We start from the raw sequence: 15,345 nt of genomic DNA on the forward strand, positions 1-15,345 counted from the left end.
TCATTACACACTATAATGCCAACAATATGGTAGAATATTGCATGTTCCATTGACAATAAATAATTGCGACCGTTAGGGAGCAGTTTACTATGAAAACCTCCACCGGCCGTCCGTCCGTCCGTCCGTCCGTCCGTCCGTCCGTCCGTCCGTCCGTCACGTCACACGTCACACCTTTGTTTGTGTACGGTGTGATGTCATATATCTTCAGTATGACATCACACCACATGTGTAAACAAACCTTTGTGTACGTTGCTGTGGCAACAGTCTGTTGTTGCTGGTCTGTTAGTGTACGTTAGCAACCACCTTAGCAACCATGGTTTTACCCTAGCAACCAACTGTTTACCCTAGCAACCAACTGTTTACCATAGCAACCATGTTTTTTTACCCTAGCAACCAACTGGGCATAAAAGGGATTCTGTTAGGGATCTCCATATATGGGCATAAAAGGGATTCTGTTAGGGATCTCCATATATGGGCATAAAAGGGATTCTGTTAGGGATCTCCATATATGGGCATAAAAGGGATTCTGTTAGCTGTTAGTGATCTCCATATATGGGCATAAAAGGGATGCTGTTAGGGATCTCCATATATGGGCATAAAAGGGATTCTGTTAGGGATCTCCATATATGGGCATGAAAGGGATTATGTTAGGGATCTCCATATATGGGCATAAAAGGGATTGTATCCCAGATGATGCCATGTGGTGTGATGTCATTTGTATACAAATGTGGGCGGCAACAACAGACTGTTGCCACAGCAACGTACACAAAGGTTTGTGTACACATGTGGTGTGATGTCATTTGTATACAAATGTGGGCGGCGACAGACCAGCAACAACAGACTGTTGCCACAGCAACGTACACTGCTGCGCCACACTCAGCACCCCTAAAAACCAGTACTTGGGATTTGTTGATGTAAATGTTCACATAGAGTGTAATAATTGGTAAAACAAACTTTTGGCCTATTTGTGGAGATAAGCGACCAACGGTCGCTTATCTCCCGATTAGGGAGTCTTACTGGTACTAATAATTATCAAATAGAATCAAGGTGTGATTAGATACAAAGACAGCACACAGCAGACTTTGCGGCCGCACCGAGTTCCAGCCAGACGCGGTTCCAAGCCCCGTCTTTGAGCCGCGTCTCGGAATTCAGAGCTGCGGTTGAAACCGATAATCGCGTCTGGAGCCGCGGTCTGTCTCACAGAGCCGTGATGATGGCGTCTGTAAACGCGGTAAGTCTACCAGGGCCGCGGTTTCGCGTCTAGAAGACGCAAAGCTGCGTCAAGAGACGCAAAACTGCGTCTTGACCGCTATTTAAGCAATGACGGAGACGGAGCTGTCAGCGGGCCTCTCTCCCATCAGGCTCGAATTAGCCGCCAGTTGACAGTATACAGTAAGGCAGCTAAAGTGAGAGACAAGGGAGAATTTAGAAACAAACAAAAGAGAGGAATAGAAGTTAGGCGTGGGAGTGATTTAGTGAAGTTGTTAACACTGCCGAAGAGTCAAGTGCTGAATAATGTCATGACTCACTCAAAAGTTGAGAAAGTGAGTCCTAGGTATAAGAGCAACAGTGGTGAGTGAAATGGTAGAAGTGCAAGTACTTATCCATGTAGAATCCCATTGCCTGCAGTACAGTTAGAGCGGCTTCCATAGGTTTGAGCGAAAAAGCCATCAACAACCCATTCATCAGTAATACCATGCATTTCTGTCATCGCACTAAGAAAACTAAGAAAACTAACGTCCGGGAATACCAGAAATAAGAATTATTTGACATGCGGATGATGCCCTCGGTGTGGGTCTATAAATAACTAATTTGATTGGATGACGGATGGATGATTAATGTGTACACGATAGAGGGTGACGAAAAAGCCCTTCCGCGCATCTCTAATACTCGGCTACTGCTTTTAAATCGTGGCTAATGAGACGAGACAACAGTATTGAGGAGGAGTGCAGGAAGTGATGCCAAGAGACAGAAGATAACACATAATTTCCATGCAGATTGGGAGAATAATTATATTTTTGTCACGTTGAACGAAAATATTTGTCTCATTAGCAACATCTGCACAGCGATGGCAAAGGAAGGGAACGTAGAATGACACTTAGACAATCCACAAATCATTTGACAAAACTTTTCGGTCAAAAAGAGAAAGTTGAAAACTGAAACGAGAGAAAAAAAGAAAGAAAAGTTGAATGAACTGAATTATCTACCATCAGCGCCATCTGTTTCCGCGAATCCTGGTTGTTAAAGTTAATGCTACCACTGCAACCTCTCATTTTGAGTGTGCCACTTTCTCGCCAAAAGTAATAAATCACTTTTGGGATGGCAAAATGTTCAATTAGGCATTGCTATCAACTGGCAAGGATTTGTTTGGCAGTCTGTTTGTTTATTTAAGAACAGTACTGGAAGTGTGTATGTCGCCAACAGCCTTCAGTTGTCCAGCAGAACTGTGACACAGAGATGTGAGAGGATTTTGGATGACTGTGAGGTGCAGCTGAAAAGGGAAACCAAATCCTGTGTGTGACTGCATCTCAGGCCCTTAAATAACATCTTCATTTCCTACACTTGCATCCCTTCCTTGCATCTTAGTCCCTCCCACTGAGGAAACATGTAGGGAACGAGCAGAGGAGAGAGGAAAGGAGGAAATGTTGTTTAGAGAAGTGGGACGCAAATTCCTCATGTCATGTCGTGCAACGTACATTTCTGATGACAACAACACAGCTGACAGGCCCCCTCCCTTGTAGGGGCGTTATATTGTCAGCTATAGGGGCGGGAATGCGGGATCATCGGCTTCATCGCATATCATGCTGTTCAGCTTGGAAAGGAAAGAAAAAAACAACGTTGCCTATGATAAGCACAATGCCTTGACGAGTGTGTGCTCTGTTTCTCACATAAAGGTTTTCAAGTCTAAGTAAGTACTGATTGCGATTGACCTTTTGAGAATTGCAAATGGCAGCTACTAACCTATATTTTAATGGACTGGCAATTAGATTCCAGTGTCAACTCTTACCCCAGTTTGATGTGACGCCAAAGGCATGAGACCCAGAATATATTTTTTTCTTCATTATTCTTTGATGTCCATAATAGTCTAGTAGCCAGAATATGAACCCAGACATTTTGAGTACCCCAATGTTTTATGTTAGAAATGTTGAGTATGGGTCCCCAGCATGTAAAAACCACCGGATGCTAACTTGTATATGTTGGGCGATTTTCATAATCAGCCGCTAGAGTTGGTTTCCCATCAACTTTACATTACAGGAAAAATAAGCAAAACATTAATCTGCTTCAAGTAGCATATGAGGGGTCTAACTAGGGGTATTTCATGATTCTGAATCCATTGCAAGCATCCGTTTTGCATGAAAAATATTCCTTGGGCTAAAACGGACCCCAGAAACATGTGAAAAGTGATGACCCGGCACTTTTCATCACTAAACCAAGGCCGATTTTTCGCCAAGGAATGTTTTTCGTGCAAATGCTTGCAATGGATTCAGAATCATGAAATACCCCTAGTTAGACCCCTCATATGCTACTTAAAGCAGATTAATTTTTTGCTTATTTTTCCTGTAATGTAAAGTTAATGGGACACCAACTCTAGCGGCTGATTATGAAAATTGCCCAACATATACAAGTTAGCATCCGGTGGTTTTTACATGCTGGGGACCCATACTCAACATTTCTAACATAAAACTTTAGGGTACTCAAAATGTCCGGGTCTACAATGGGGCTCTATGGGCTGGCTACTAGACTATAACACTTCTTACCCACACATAAGAATTATTAGTGGCCAACCCACATAGTGGCAAAGGCCACTTATTAATGTTGTACTTTTTCTCTATTCTGCCGCCACTTTTTCTCTAGAGGCTTGACCGTGCAGTAATTTTTACGAAACTCGGCAGGATGGTAGAGGACTATGCCAAACGGCTAAAACACGAAGCTCGCAACAATTGACCAAAGGGTGGCGCTGTAGGAAGCCTTTGAAAATGCAAACTTTGAACAGGTATAGCTCATGCTCTGTTTGAGATACAGCCATGAAACCTGTATGCACTTATGCGTCTCCTCATGCCGAACAACTTTTACACTCTGACTTTTGACCTCTGACCTTTATTTCTCCCACCATTTTGAACTGTCTGGTCGTTTTTTTGTTAAAGTGAAATATTATTTTTTAATAATTCACTGAATATTGCAGTTTTATGCAAATTATTCTTCTGCCTCTAAATTATACATGCAAAGTTACACGTTCATGGCATTTGGCAAAGATGTAGAGGGTTAGTCCAAATATCACTGAAACCAATCTTATTCCAATTGGCCAAAAGTTATGAAAAGGGGGCGCTATACGAAGCGTTTGAAAATTCAAACTTCAAACGGGCATAAGTCATGACTCGTTTTGTTTGAAGACATGCAACTTGCTTACACACGTGCCTTGACTCAAGCGGAAGACATCTGTGTCTTTGTTAAGTAAGCTCCGCCCTTAGATTTTCCGCCATTTTGAGCAGTTTCTTTTAATGTGGGCACGTGCGCGCATCTCCATTCTCAAATGGACATCTGTTGTAATGAGAAGGTTCTCAAACATACACTCCTAGATAATATGGGAAAAAAGGATAAACACCAAAAATCCAAAATCAAACCTATTTTGTTAATTTGCTGGACTTCACTATTGCCTAGTTATGGACATTTTCTCCAGCCTCAGTCACATTTTTGGAACAAAATGCCTCAAATCCCGCATGCAGCGTCCGATTGCTGTGAAAGGCCCAATAAAGCGTGGCACCCTTTTCACTTTGGCCTATTATAGAGCCACCAGGAGGCCAAAAAAACCTACCTTACCTGCCAGAGACCTGTTCTCAGTGCTCCTTGCTCACTGCTTCCAGTTTTATTTTTTTATTTATTTTCCCACTTTTCTGCTTTTCCGGCTTTTTTCTGCTGCTTTTTTCCTTTCCTACTTTTTCTGGCTTGGCCATTTTATCGCTGCTTGCAGCTATATTTATGATTATTATTACTTATAATTATAAAAAACTATTGACGTATTCTGTGGTTTGTGGTTTTATTAATATCAACTGTATTCTAATTAGCAGCCTTAGGCTACAAGGTAAAAACAATGACTGTTGGGCACTGGCAGATCTTGTCAGCCATTAGATGTCCGCTTTAGGGAACACAAGGTCCATTGCATTCCACAGCTCTTTGAGTAGGAGGAGAATGCAGTAAGGAGAGGTCGAATGAGGACGAGGAAGAGAAGTTAACTTGAAGATATCTATCTGCAGGTACTGTAGTTTGAAGTCCCCCAGTAGAATGACAGGAGTGTCATCCTCTGGGAGGGAGCTGATAAGTGAATCCAGCTCTTCAAGGAAGTCCCCGTGTCAACCTGGGGGGATGATAGACCACAAAGATGAAAAGAGGGGCAGGTCGAGCATTGAGACAGTATGAAATTCAAATGTGGAAAGTTAAAGACGAGAAAGATTACAGAACACAGACATTCTACCACACAGAAATGCTACTTGGAAGATAAAAAAGGTTTTAGGGTTCACCAACTAGTGCGCAGAAAATAGTTATGAATGAACGAAGAACTCGTTATATGCCTGTAGAGCCGGTCCAACAAGCCTGAGTCATGGTCCTCATCATGATTGAAGTGGAGATGTGTTGCTCCATCAAAAAACAATGCAACAGTGCAAATTAAATACATTAATAATAATAGGCCCCATAGGCTATGGGTTACGGTGATTTGAGAATGTGGAGCAGAGTGCCTACAACACCCTGTTCTAAAATTACTCTAAAACATGGGCTCATGTGACTTATCACTTTTATAAAACCGTATGGAACCATGAAAACAGTATGCGATTGTTCCCCTGGAAACTTTAGCCTAATATGTCTCTAAAGGTAAATGAGAGTAAGAGAGCCCAGCCTTACCCTCCCCCTGACCCTTCTATTACATATCTACTGTATATATTTTTCCTGTACTGTTTTCTTTTTTTCTTTTTTTTTACTATCTACTCTACTGCATAGTACTGTGTTCTATCCGTCATTCAATGTTATATGAGATACTTTAATGGTTTCCTGTGCAAATAAGCCAAGTGCTTTCTAGGATCTCCTTTTTGTTGACCTTGTACCAGTGAACTGTACGTCATGAAACTGTACCTTTTCCTATGCAAACTTCTTATAAAGTCTTCAATCAATCGAGAGAGAGAGAGAGAGAGAGAGAGAGAGAGAGAGAGAGAGAAGGGAAGGTAAGCAAGTGTTTTAACAAAAGTGTTTGGAAAAAGCCATGTCAGGGAGAACATTGCCGTCCATGTCAGGTAGCCTACAACACATCACTCACACAGACACGGCCTAGAGAGGTTCAATTCAGCAGTATCTCTGCCTGTCATCTTGACTTGTTTCCCATTGATTGCTTTTTAGTTTCTTTTGCTTATTTGAAGCTCCTCAGCTGTGTGAAGTTTCCTTGAAATCCAGTAACAGAACCGTAGTGAGCAGTGTATCTGTATAAAGAAATCTCTCTCTTATCCCATCTATCTATCTATCTATCTATCTATCTATCTATCTATCTATCTATGTATCTATGTATCTATGTATGTATCCATCCATCCATACATACATCCATACATCCATACATACATACATACATACATACATATTGTTTTTGTTTTAATCAGGGTTCTCCACAGCATGTCACAAGATCAGAAAGGGAATTTTATGAAAATAAACAATGGCTCAAGGCAATACTGCATACGTAGCCAACAGTATATGAGAGCTACGGCCTTAAAGGGATATTTCAAAAATACATTTTAAAAAAAAGGACAGTTTTTGAATTTCTTCACTCCGTATTTAGATATTTGATATTCCTTTCCCCCATTTGCCCCCTTCCAGGACCTGGAAACACATTATAACTTCAAACTCCATTTTAACCATGATAGATTCAATGAAAACAACTGTCCTGCAGCGGGCCGTGTTTTTTCGATAACTTTTTTCATTTATGTTTTATAATCTTTTATTGTATTTAATAATTTTCATTTCCCCAAAAGATGAATAGAAAAAGGACAGGTGTTTTAATTGAATCTATCATGGTTAAAATGTAGTTTCTGTTTGAAGTTATAATGGGTTTGTATAGGAATGTCCTGGAAGGGGGAAAATTAATATCAAATCTAAATACATAGTGAAGAAATTCAAAAACTGTCCTGGGTGTTCCCAAAAGCCTGATTAGACGATAAAATGACAACTCTTCTCTGTATTACTTTTTCTTCCCCCTCTCTCTCTCTCTCTCTCTCTCTCTCTCTCTCTCTCTCTGACAATAAAACTACACCCACCACCGCTGAAATCGCTGCAGGGTTCCCTCATCAAAGCTGAGAGAGCGCTCACCTCATGTGTTAGGCTCTGAGCCATAGCATGTCATCCAATGTCATTACGTGTGACAGCATCGCTGAAGACATTCCTGCACACTTGCAAGCAAGCTACTTATCGGTGAAGAAAAAAGATACCTGCAGCCGCTTGCTCTATACGTATTATTAGCTCTGGCAAATGATACTTTATAATCTTTTATTGTATTTAATAATTTTCATTTCCCCAAAAGATGAATAGAAATCAATGAAAAATGTTAGCGAAAAAACACGGCCTGCTCACGTATTCGGAGGGTGTCAGGAGTCAACAGAAAAAAAGACAGGTGTTTTAATTGAATCTATCATGGTTAAAATGTAGTTTCTGTTTGAAGTTATAATGGGTTTGTATAGGAATGTCTTGGAAGGGGGAAAATGAATATCAAATATCTAAATACGTAGTGAAGAAATTCAAAAGGTGTCCTGGGTGTTCCCAAAAGCCTGATTAGAGATAAAATGACAACTCTTCTCTGTATTACTTTTTCTTCCCTCTGTCTCTCTCTCTCTCTCTCTCTCTGACAATAAAACTACACCCACCACCGCTGAAATCGCTCCAGGGTTCCCTCATCAAAGCTGAGAGAGCACTCACCTCATGTGTTAGGCTCTGAGCCATAGCATGTCATCCAATGTCATTACGTGTGACAGCTTCGCAGAAGACATTCCTGCATCTTGCTACTTATCGGTGAAGAAAAAAGATACCTGCAACCGATTGCTCTATATGTATCATTTGCTCTGGCAAATGATACGTACTGTATGGTGGTGTAGCATATTACTAGTGCATCTAATGCTGGGAGATCTCTGTGCAGAGATTTAATGCAGCTGTTTACTGCAGTCTTCACAATCTACAGTTGCAGTTCATGCTCTTCGTAAACGAAAGGGGGAAAAACTGGCACACTCATCTCATTGTGCACACATCAGTACAGAGACAGATTGTATACTTACTAAAAAAAAAATATATATATATATATATATATATATATATATATCGCCTAATCTAGTAAGACACCTCAGGGCGACATGTGACCTCACCCTAAAGGGAGAGGTCGTGCCAATTCTTGGCCATCTGGCCAGTGATATATCGGACCAGTTACCCATATATGGAGACCCCTGCATGATAGTCAACAATGTTGTGTCAAAACATGCCCATATATGGGCATTACCAAATATGGGCATTCCCAGCTATGTCCTTAAAATTGATGACATTGGGACAAGGATCTCCATATATGGGCATACAACGTATGTTAATTAGTAAAGCCAAGCAGGGCCTTGGCAAGTTAGGGCCTGGGTTTGATACCTGTGGATCTCCATATATGGGCATAAGGGGGTACCCTAACAGGGCATCATCTGGGAATGCCCAATGCCCATACTGTATATGGACATTTATTTATTTTATCCTTTATTAATATATATCCTTATACATATATGGACTTAATATTAACGTCTTCGGGGAAGGTAGGGTGTAAATCAGAGTAAAGCAGGCTCTTGATGACAAGCAGGGATTGATGACATCAGAAATCTCCATATATGGGCTTATAAGGGATTTTGTTTCTGGGAATTACCATATATAGACTTTGTAATTGTTTTTATCCTTTATTAATAATAATATGTATCCATATACATACAATATATTGTATGCCCATACATGGAGATCCCTATCTGAACCAGCCACACAGATATGGGCCATGCCTTTGCCATCTGGCCAGTGATATATATCAATGACATCAGGGATCTTCATCATAAAAGGGATACCCATATATGGACTTTTACATAGGTGATGTCACAGTGACAAGGGAACCAACCCATAGACTGTAAAAATGTGTACTTACTGACTGACTGACTGACTGACTGACTGACTGACTGACACAGTATGGATATCCAGGTTTGATCTTTGATGAGTTGATGTCACGTGATGTCACGTGACATCACTTCCTGTACTGACACAGACGGAGACAAGCTGCAACATCTCTCATGGTATACTGCGACCTTCGGTCGCAACAACAATTAGCACATTGTTTTTGCCAATTGATGTTTGAAAATGTTAAAACCCCAGTTTAATCCATGTAAAAATAGATGTCATATAGAGTAGTTCCTTGCATCTACTCTACACATTACTTGTGCAGTAATTGCCTCTGCACAGTGATGTAGTGATGCATTATAGATGCAGAGTAAATGGACGTATAAGAGGCTGGGCCTCTGCACTGTATAATATAGTATACACACCACCACATTCAGCATCCAGCACCAATGCAGAATAATGGAGTGTGTGGATGGAGGACTTGGAGCACAATGATTACCACTGTATGCTGTCACTGGGTGCCATATGGTCTTCCTCTCAAGTTGCAATGTTTTGGCTGGATGTGATGCAATGTTACACCAGATCCAAAAAGGCACTAATGAGCGTGTTCTCATCAGCGCTGCCAGCACTGCACTACTCTTCGAGAGCCATTGGATGTTCTATTACTGATTTACGACCGCTCGATGCTCGGGTAGCTTTGGTGTCCTGACAGAAAGCGGGATGAATATGCGCATAAAGCAGCGCCCCGCTCGTTTAGCATAGCTTTGTTTGCGAGGCACGCCGTAGCTGTTTGCGAAGCATGCCGTGTTAATCTGTTATGAGCTGTGACTTAGTAAACAACACGGGCACATGCAGCGAGTGGCATTAGCATACCATCATCCCGGGCCGTTGTTACCACATTCACTTCTGCCATTATGATGCAGTGTTGCTCAACTAAGCGTTTTGTTGTTGTTGTTTTCATTACCGAGGTTTACAGAAATTACAGAAGCTCCCATTTCTCCCCTCTCTCTCTCTCTCTCTCTCTCTCGCTCTCTCTCTCTCTCTATCTCTCTCTCTCTCTCTCTCTCTCTCTCTCTCTCTCTCTCTCTCGTCATTGACATTGAATTTGTCTGTTTTGTTCATTGAAGATTATGTCAGTTTTCGTGAATAGCATATTTTATTTAGAGCTATGTTCTGTTTTGGAATTCTGGTGGTTATATTAACTCTAAATGTTTGTATGTATGTGTACGTGTACGTGTACGTGTACGTGTATGTGTATGTGTATGTGTATGTGTATGTGCATGCATGCATGCATGCATGTATGTATGTATGTATGTATGTATGTATGTATGTATGCATGTATGTATGTATGTATGTATGTATGTAAGTACTATAACTGTATGAATGGTCAACATGCTTCCTCAGTCCTCCCCCTCATTGTCTGCTATGTCTCTTGCAGCCATTGTGGTGCTGTTCATCACGCTGCGGCGGGGCAGGAAGGAGCCCCTCATCGTCTCCGAGGAGGACGTGCGGGAGAACGTGGTGGCGTACGACGACGAGGGCGGCGGCGAGGAGGACACGGAGGCCTTCGACATCACGGCGCTGCGCAACCCCGGGGCCGGCACCACGCCCCGGGCCGGTTCGGTGGACGAGTTCAAGTTCCGGCGGGACGTACGCCCGGAGGCCATCAGGCGGCAACAGCAGCGCTTCGGCCCTCGCCACCCTCCTCCGCCGTCCCTGTGCGAGGACGACGAGCTCGCGCTGGACGCGGTGGACGTGCGCGAGTTCGTGGAGCAGAGGCTGGCGGAGGCGGACGCCGACACGAGCGGGCCGCCCTACGACTCGCTACAGACCTACGCGTACGAGGGCCAGGGCTCACCGGCGGGCTCCATCAGCTCCTTGGACTCACCCGGGATGTCAGAGCAGCAGGAGGAGGAGCAGCGGCAGGAGGAGGAACGGCAGGAGGAGCAGCGACAGGAGGAGGAAAAGGAGCAGCAGCACTCAGAGCAGGATTACACCTACCTGGATGACTGGGGGCCCCAGTTCCAGAAACTGGCGGAACTATACAGGGTGGAGGATGAGGCGGACTCGGATATTACGACCTAGTCCGGCATACAGACCCCCCCCCCCCCCAACGCTCCCCCTCCCCCGAGCCTGTGATTCGACTTGTAACTGGATTTGACCCACCTCCCCCTTTTACCCTTTTATGCCGTTCAAAACCAAAACCCGGTTTTATTTAAAAAGAAAAAAAACACAAAAACCCGGAAAAATATATATATTTTTCATTTTTTTCAAGTTTACATGAAACGGTACAAAAAGGACAAGAGATGTTCCGGTTGTTCTTGAACTCCTGTTTTTCTTTTCTTTTTTTCATGTCGTCACTTTGGATCGTGGGTCGTTCATTCTGGAAGTATTCAATAGAATTGTGGGGATGGAGACACAACTATAAGGGAAAAAGGAAATTGGTATTTTCCTTGGTGTATATTTTTTATTGCTCAATAAAGTCCTGAAATCCACAAGAGTGGATATTATGTCGTACAGAGTGTGCATGTTTCTTCCATTGAGCCGATATTACAGTTATAGAGCTGGGATATATTCATGGAAAAGATTTTGTGCACAAATTCACCTTAAATGGATATTTCACTTTCATTTCATTCATTTGGGTTCATATTAATGTCTACTTAGGCTTATTTGTGCACCGCAGCGGACTGTTTTTATGTTGCTTTATACATTATTTAGATAGTTGATATTCATTTTATGAGACACGCCCCCTTCCTATACAAACACATTGTAATTTCCAACTCCATTTTAACGATAGATGGTACAAGTACTTTTTACATTAGAATATGTAAAAATTAATAATAATTATTAAAAAGAAAAAAAAAACATGCCCCCCTCATGTTAGGAGGGCGGTATGAGTCACCAGAACCAAGGATGGGTGTTTTCGATTAATCTACCGTGGTTAATTATGTAGTTGGGTATGATGAAATGAATAGCAAATATTTAAATACTGAATCAAGCAACAAAAAAAAAAAACAAAAAAAAAAAAACATGGCTGTGATCGGTAGAAACCACAGCTGGCAGAACCACATAGGAATGTAGGAGTAAGCTGTGTTAGTTCTGGAAGAGAACATTCACAAACACTAGGAAGGTGGGAGTGGCTCATCTGAGGGTTAAAAATCCACACGAGTCACGACTAAATTAAACATTTGACGAATCATTTCAAAATATTTTACATCAGAAAATATGTGGGTCGATATAATATCTGTTTGAATGATAGTGGCGTGTGGTTACAATCATCTTGCTACAAGGCATTGAGCCATTCACACCGGGAAAACGTCTGTATCATTTTATACTTTGGCTATATAAAAGCAGATATACAACATACACTCAGGGGTCATCAATATGTCCTTACGCGGACAAATGTGTCTGTGGCAAAGACTTGGTCTTCTCTGTGACACATCTTTGATTTTCTTTTTTGACAGAATATCAGAATCAGAATATGTGTGACACTTATTTATTACGACACTATGTCTGGCACCTTATGATCCACTAGTTCTCAAATGTTTTATTTGCAAGGACCCGCTTCACTCAGAGAGTGTACAAAAGGACCTGTAAGGGTCCATTTGGTTCCATTGGTACACTCTTCAGAGTCTGTTAATGGTCATTCAGGGCTATCTCTTGTCCGTGGCAAAAAGATAATTTTGACAAAAATGTCCACCACAAGCCAGCATGGCGATGACCCCTGTACATACTTTGTGCAGCTATTTTTGAAATTTCTCTGAACATATACGTACATATGTATGTACATATATACACGTACATACATTTGTAGAATGGGCCTGCCACATGGTCTACTCTCTACCCCTGCCAGGATTCAGAGAGTTTTTCCACTAACCTTTGAAAAATCATAGAATCTATCGATTGCTTTAAAACACGTAGTAGGGTCGCAGAGAATCTGAGAAAATAAATTGTGCCGTTGCACTCGCGGTAATCCATTCTATAGTTATGGCGCGTTATGGTTGGCTTTCGTTTCCTGAAAAACAAGAGTGGAATGCATTATGACATTGTTTTCAATCCAAAACCATGGGGAATGGATCACATTATTTATTGGCGACCTTGTGATCCCCTGCATGGGCCAGAGTCTCGGAAACAAATGGTGACTCAAGAGTTTAGCGAAGAGCGCCATCTAGCGTAAAAAAAACAACTTGCGTTTGGCGGTGTGGGCTTTGGAAGAAAATGACATCATATTGCGTCTTTAGGGTTAGGGTTTTTTAATTTTTATCCCGCGATTTTGTAACCCATTTTTCACCTGGTGTCAATTATCTAATGTAATCCTGGGCGCTACACTCCCTCTGCCAACCTTGGGAGACATTGGACAGACCTCATGCTTCCTTCCATGCATGAGAGTCCAAGTCGCTTCTTTTCACCTGACAGGGGGAGTTTTCCAAGTTGGACGTAGCACATGGAAGGAACATGTTATTCCAACCAGTTCCTTACCCCTTCATCAGGCACCCCAGCTGGCCAGGGGGAGGCAGTATAGAGACCAGGATTACTGCATGTTTTTTGTGAGGGTACCTGCCCTAGGAGACACGGGGAGAACATGCAAACTCCACACAGAAAGGCCCTTTTTCCAACCCCACCTAGGGTATGTGCACTGATGACACGGAGGAGATAACACGCCCCCCAGTGCCCACAGCGTCCCCGCAGGGAATCGAACCCAGGACCTTCTAGCTGTGAGGCAACATCATACCGATTGCGCCACCGTGGCCCCCCTTTGGCAGTGGGTTAAACTGGTTGATGACTCTGTGCTCAGAGTATGATGTGGTAGCAGCCCATATGCACAGTAATGACGAGATGAGGGCTTGAACGAGGGTGGTGGTTTGGGCTCATTTATTCTCTTACAGGATCAGTAACCATTGAAATGAGGGGAAATATTATGAAGAGGTTCTCTCCCAAATGAACTCTCCACCATTTGAAGAGCACTCATATCCTCACAAAATGCTGGCTGGCCCTCGTACAATGCATCACCATTAATGTTAAGTGTAACTTTAAGGTTAACATTAACTTTCATGTCGTCACTGTCGGGCAGAAACCTTGTCTCTCCAAGTTTCAAATTTTAATTTTTTTTCACAAAGCACAGCCCGTGCAAAAGTCTTGAAAAAAAGCAGATCTACAAGCACTACAGTGCTTGTAGATCGGCTTTTTTCACTAGTTTAAATCATTTTAAAATGATAAATACAAAAACGGTTTTGGACATACAAGGCTTCCACCCAACAACGACGATATATATATATATATATATATATATATATATATATATATATATATATACCGTATAGATATATATATATAGATATATATATATATATATATATATATATATATATATATAGATATATATAGATAGATATATATGGGGGTGGGGGGGGGGCATTTCTGCCTCTAATCAGATGGTACAGTAGAGTGTGACAGGAAACAGCAGGAGAGAGAGAGGGAGGGACATGCAGCAAAGGCCGTCGAGGTCAGGAATTGAACTAGCAGAACTGCAGCAGAGCCTATACTGTATGTGCTACGGTATGCGCCTTAGCCACTTGACTAGGCCATCGGCGAGTGTCCGCAAATCCCCACTAATGGCTTTATTATTAATTATTTACATTAGATTTCACACTTGGTAATGGAAATGCAGAATACCATGAGTCATGTGCTCGTCATGCCAGAACATTGGTATACAGGTACCACCTGTAAGACCTTTGCTTGTGAAACATTTTTTAAATACATATTCAGCTTAATTTTTTTATATAGAACACCCCCCCCCTTCCAATCGAGGAAAAAGTATGATGCTACTCGTTTAAAACATGCGTCATGAAAATCTCCAAATTACTACAAATTTTCTCAAAAGCAGTAGCCTATATTCACAATTTGGGGAGAAAAAGAACAGTGCCACCACCTACTGTGCCAGAATGATTGCCGTCATTAAATTAAATCGGATTCCCATGCACTTTTTCCCACGGGCCATAATCCAAAATCCCATTGGGGAACGTATTTAATTTAAGAGCACACACCCGGGACATTAAGGGCCCCATGGTGATCAGGTGTCCTGCTGCTAATCCAAATATTAGCCTAAATGTAAATGAGACAAACGTGGTGCATTAACATCAGAACGCGGGCTAAGTATCCATAAATTATAATTGCGTTCAACTCTCCCTGTAGGCA

General features: G+C 42.0%; 1 protein-coding gene across 2 annotated transcripts in view; it reads left to right on the top strand.

The window, feature by feature from the left end:
- Positions 1-11,251, top strand: part of LOC308307266 (cadherin-18) — a 198,519-nt gene extending 187,268 nt beyond the window's left edge. For both annotated transcript variants that reach the window (XM_080752445.1, XM_080752446.1), the window contains exon 12: positions 10,589-11,251. In XM_080752445.1, coding sequence (XP_080608571.1) covers positions 10,589-11,235 — 647 coding nt within the window. In that variant the 3' untranslated portion in view covers positions 11,236-11,251. The remainder of the gene's footprint in view (positions 1-10,588) is intronic.
- Positions 11,252-15,345: the final 4,094 nt, after the last annotated feature.

Source organism: Nannobrachium achirus (genome assembly GCF_963921795.1).
Source record: "Nannobrachium achirus genome assembly, chromosome: 21".
NCBI classification, from domain to species: domain Eukaryota; kingdom Metazoa; phylum Chordata; class Actinopteri; order Myctophiformes; family Myctophidae; genus Nannobrachium; species Nannobrachium achirus.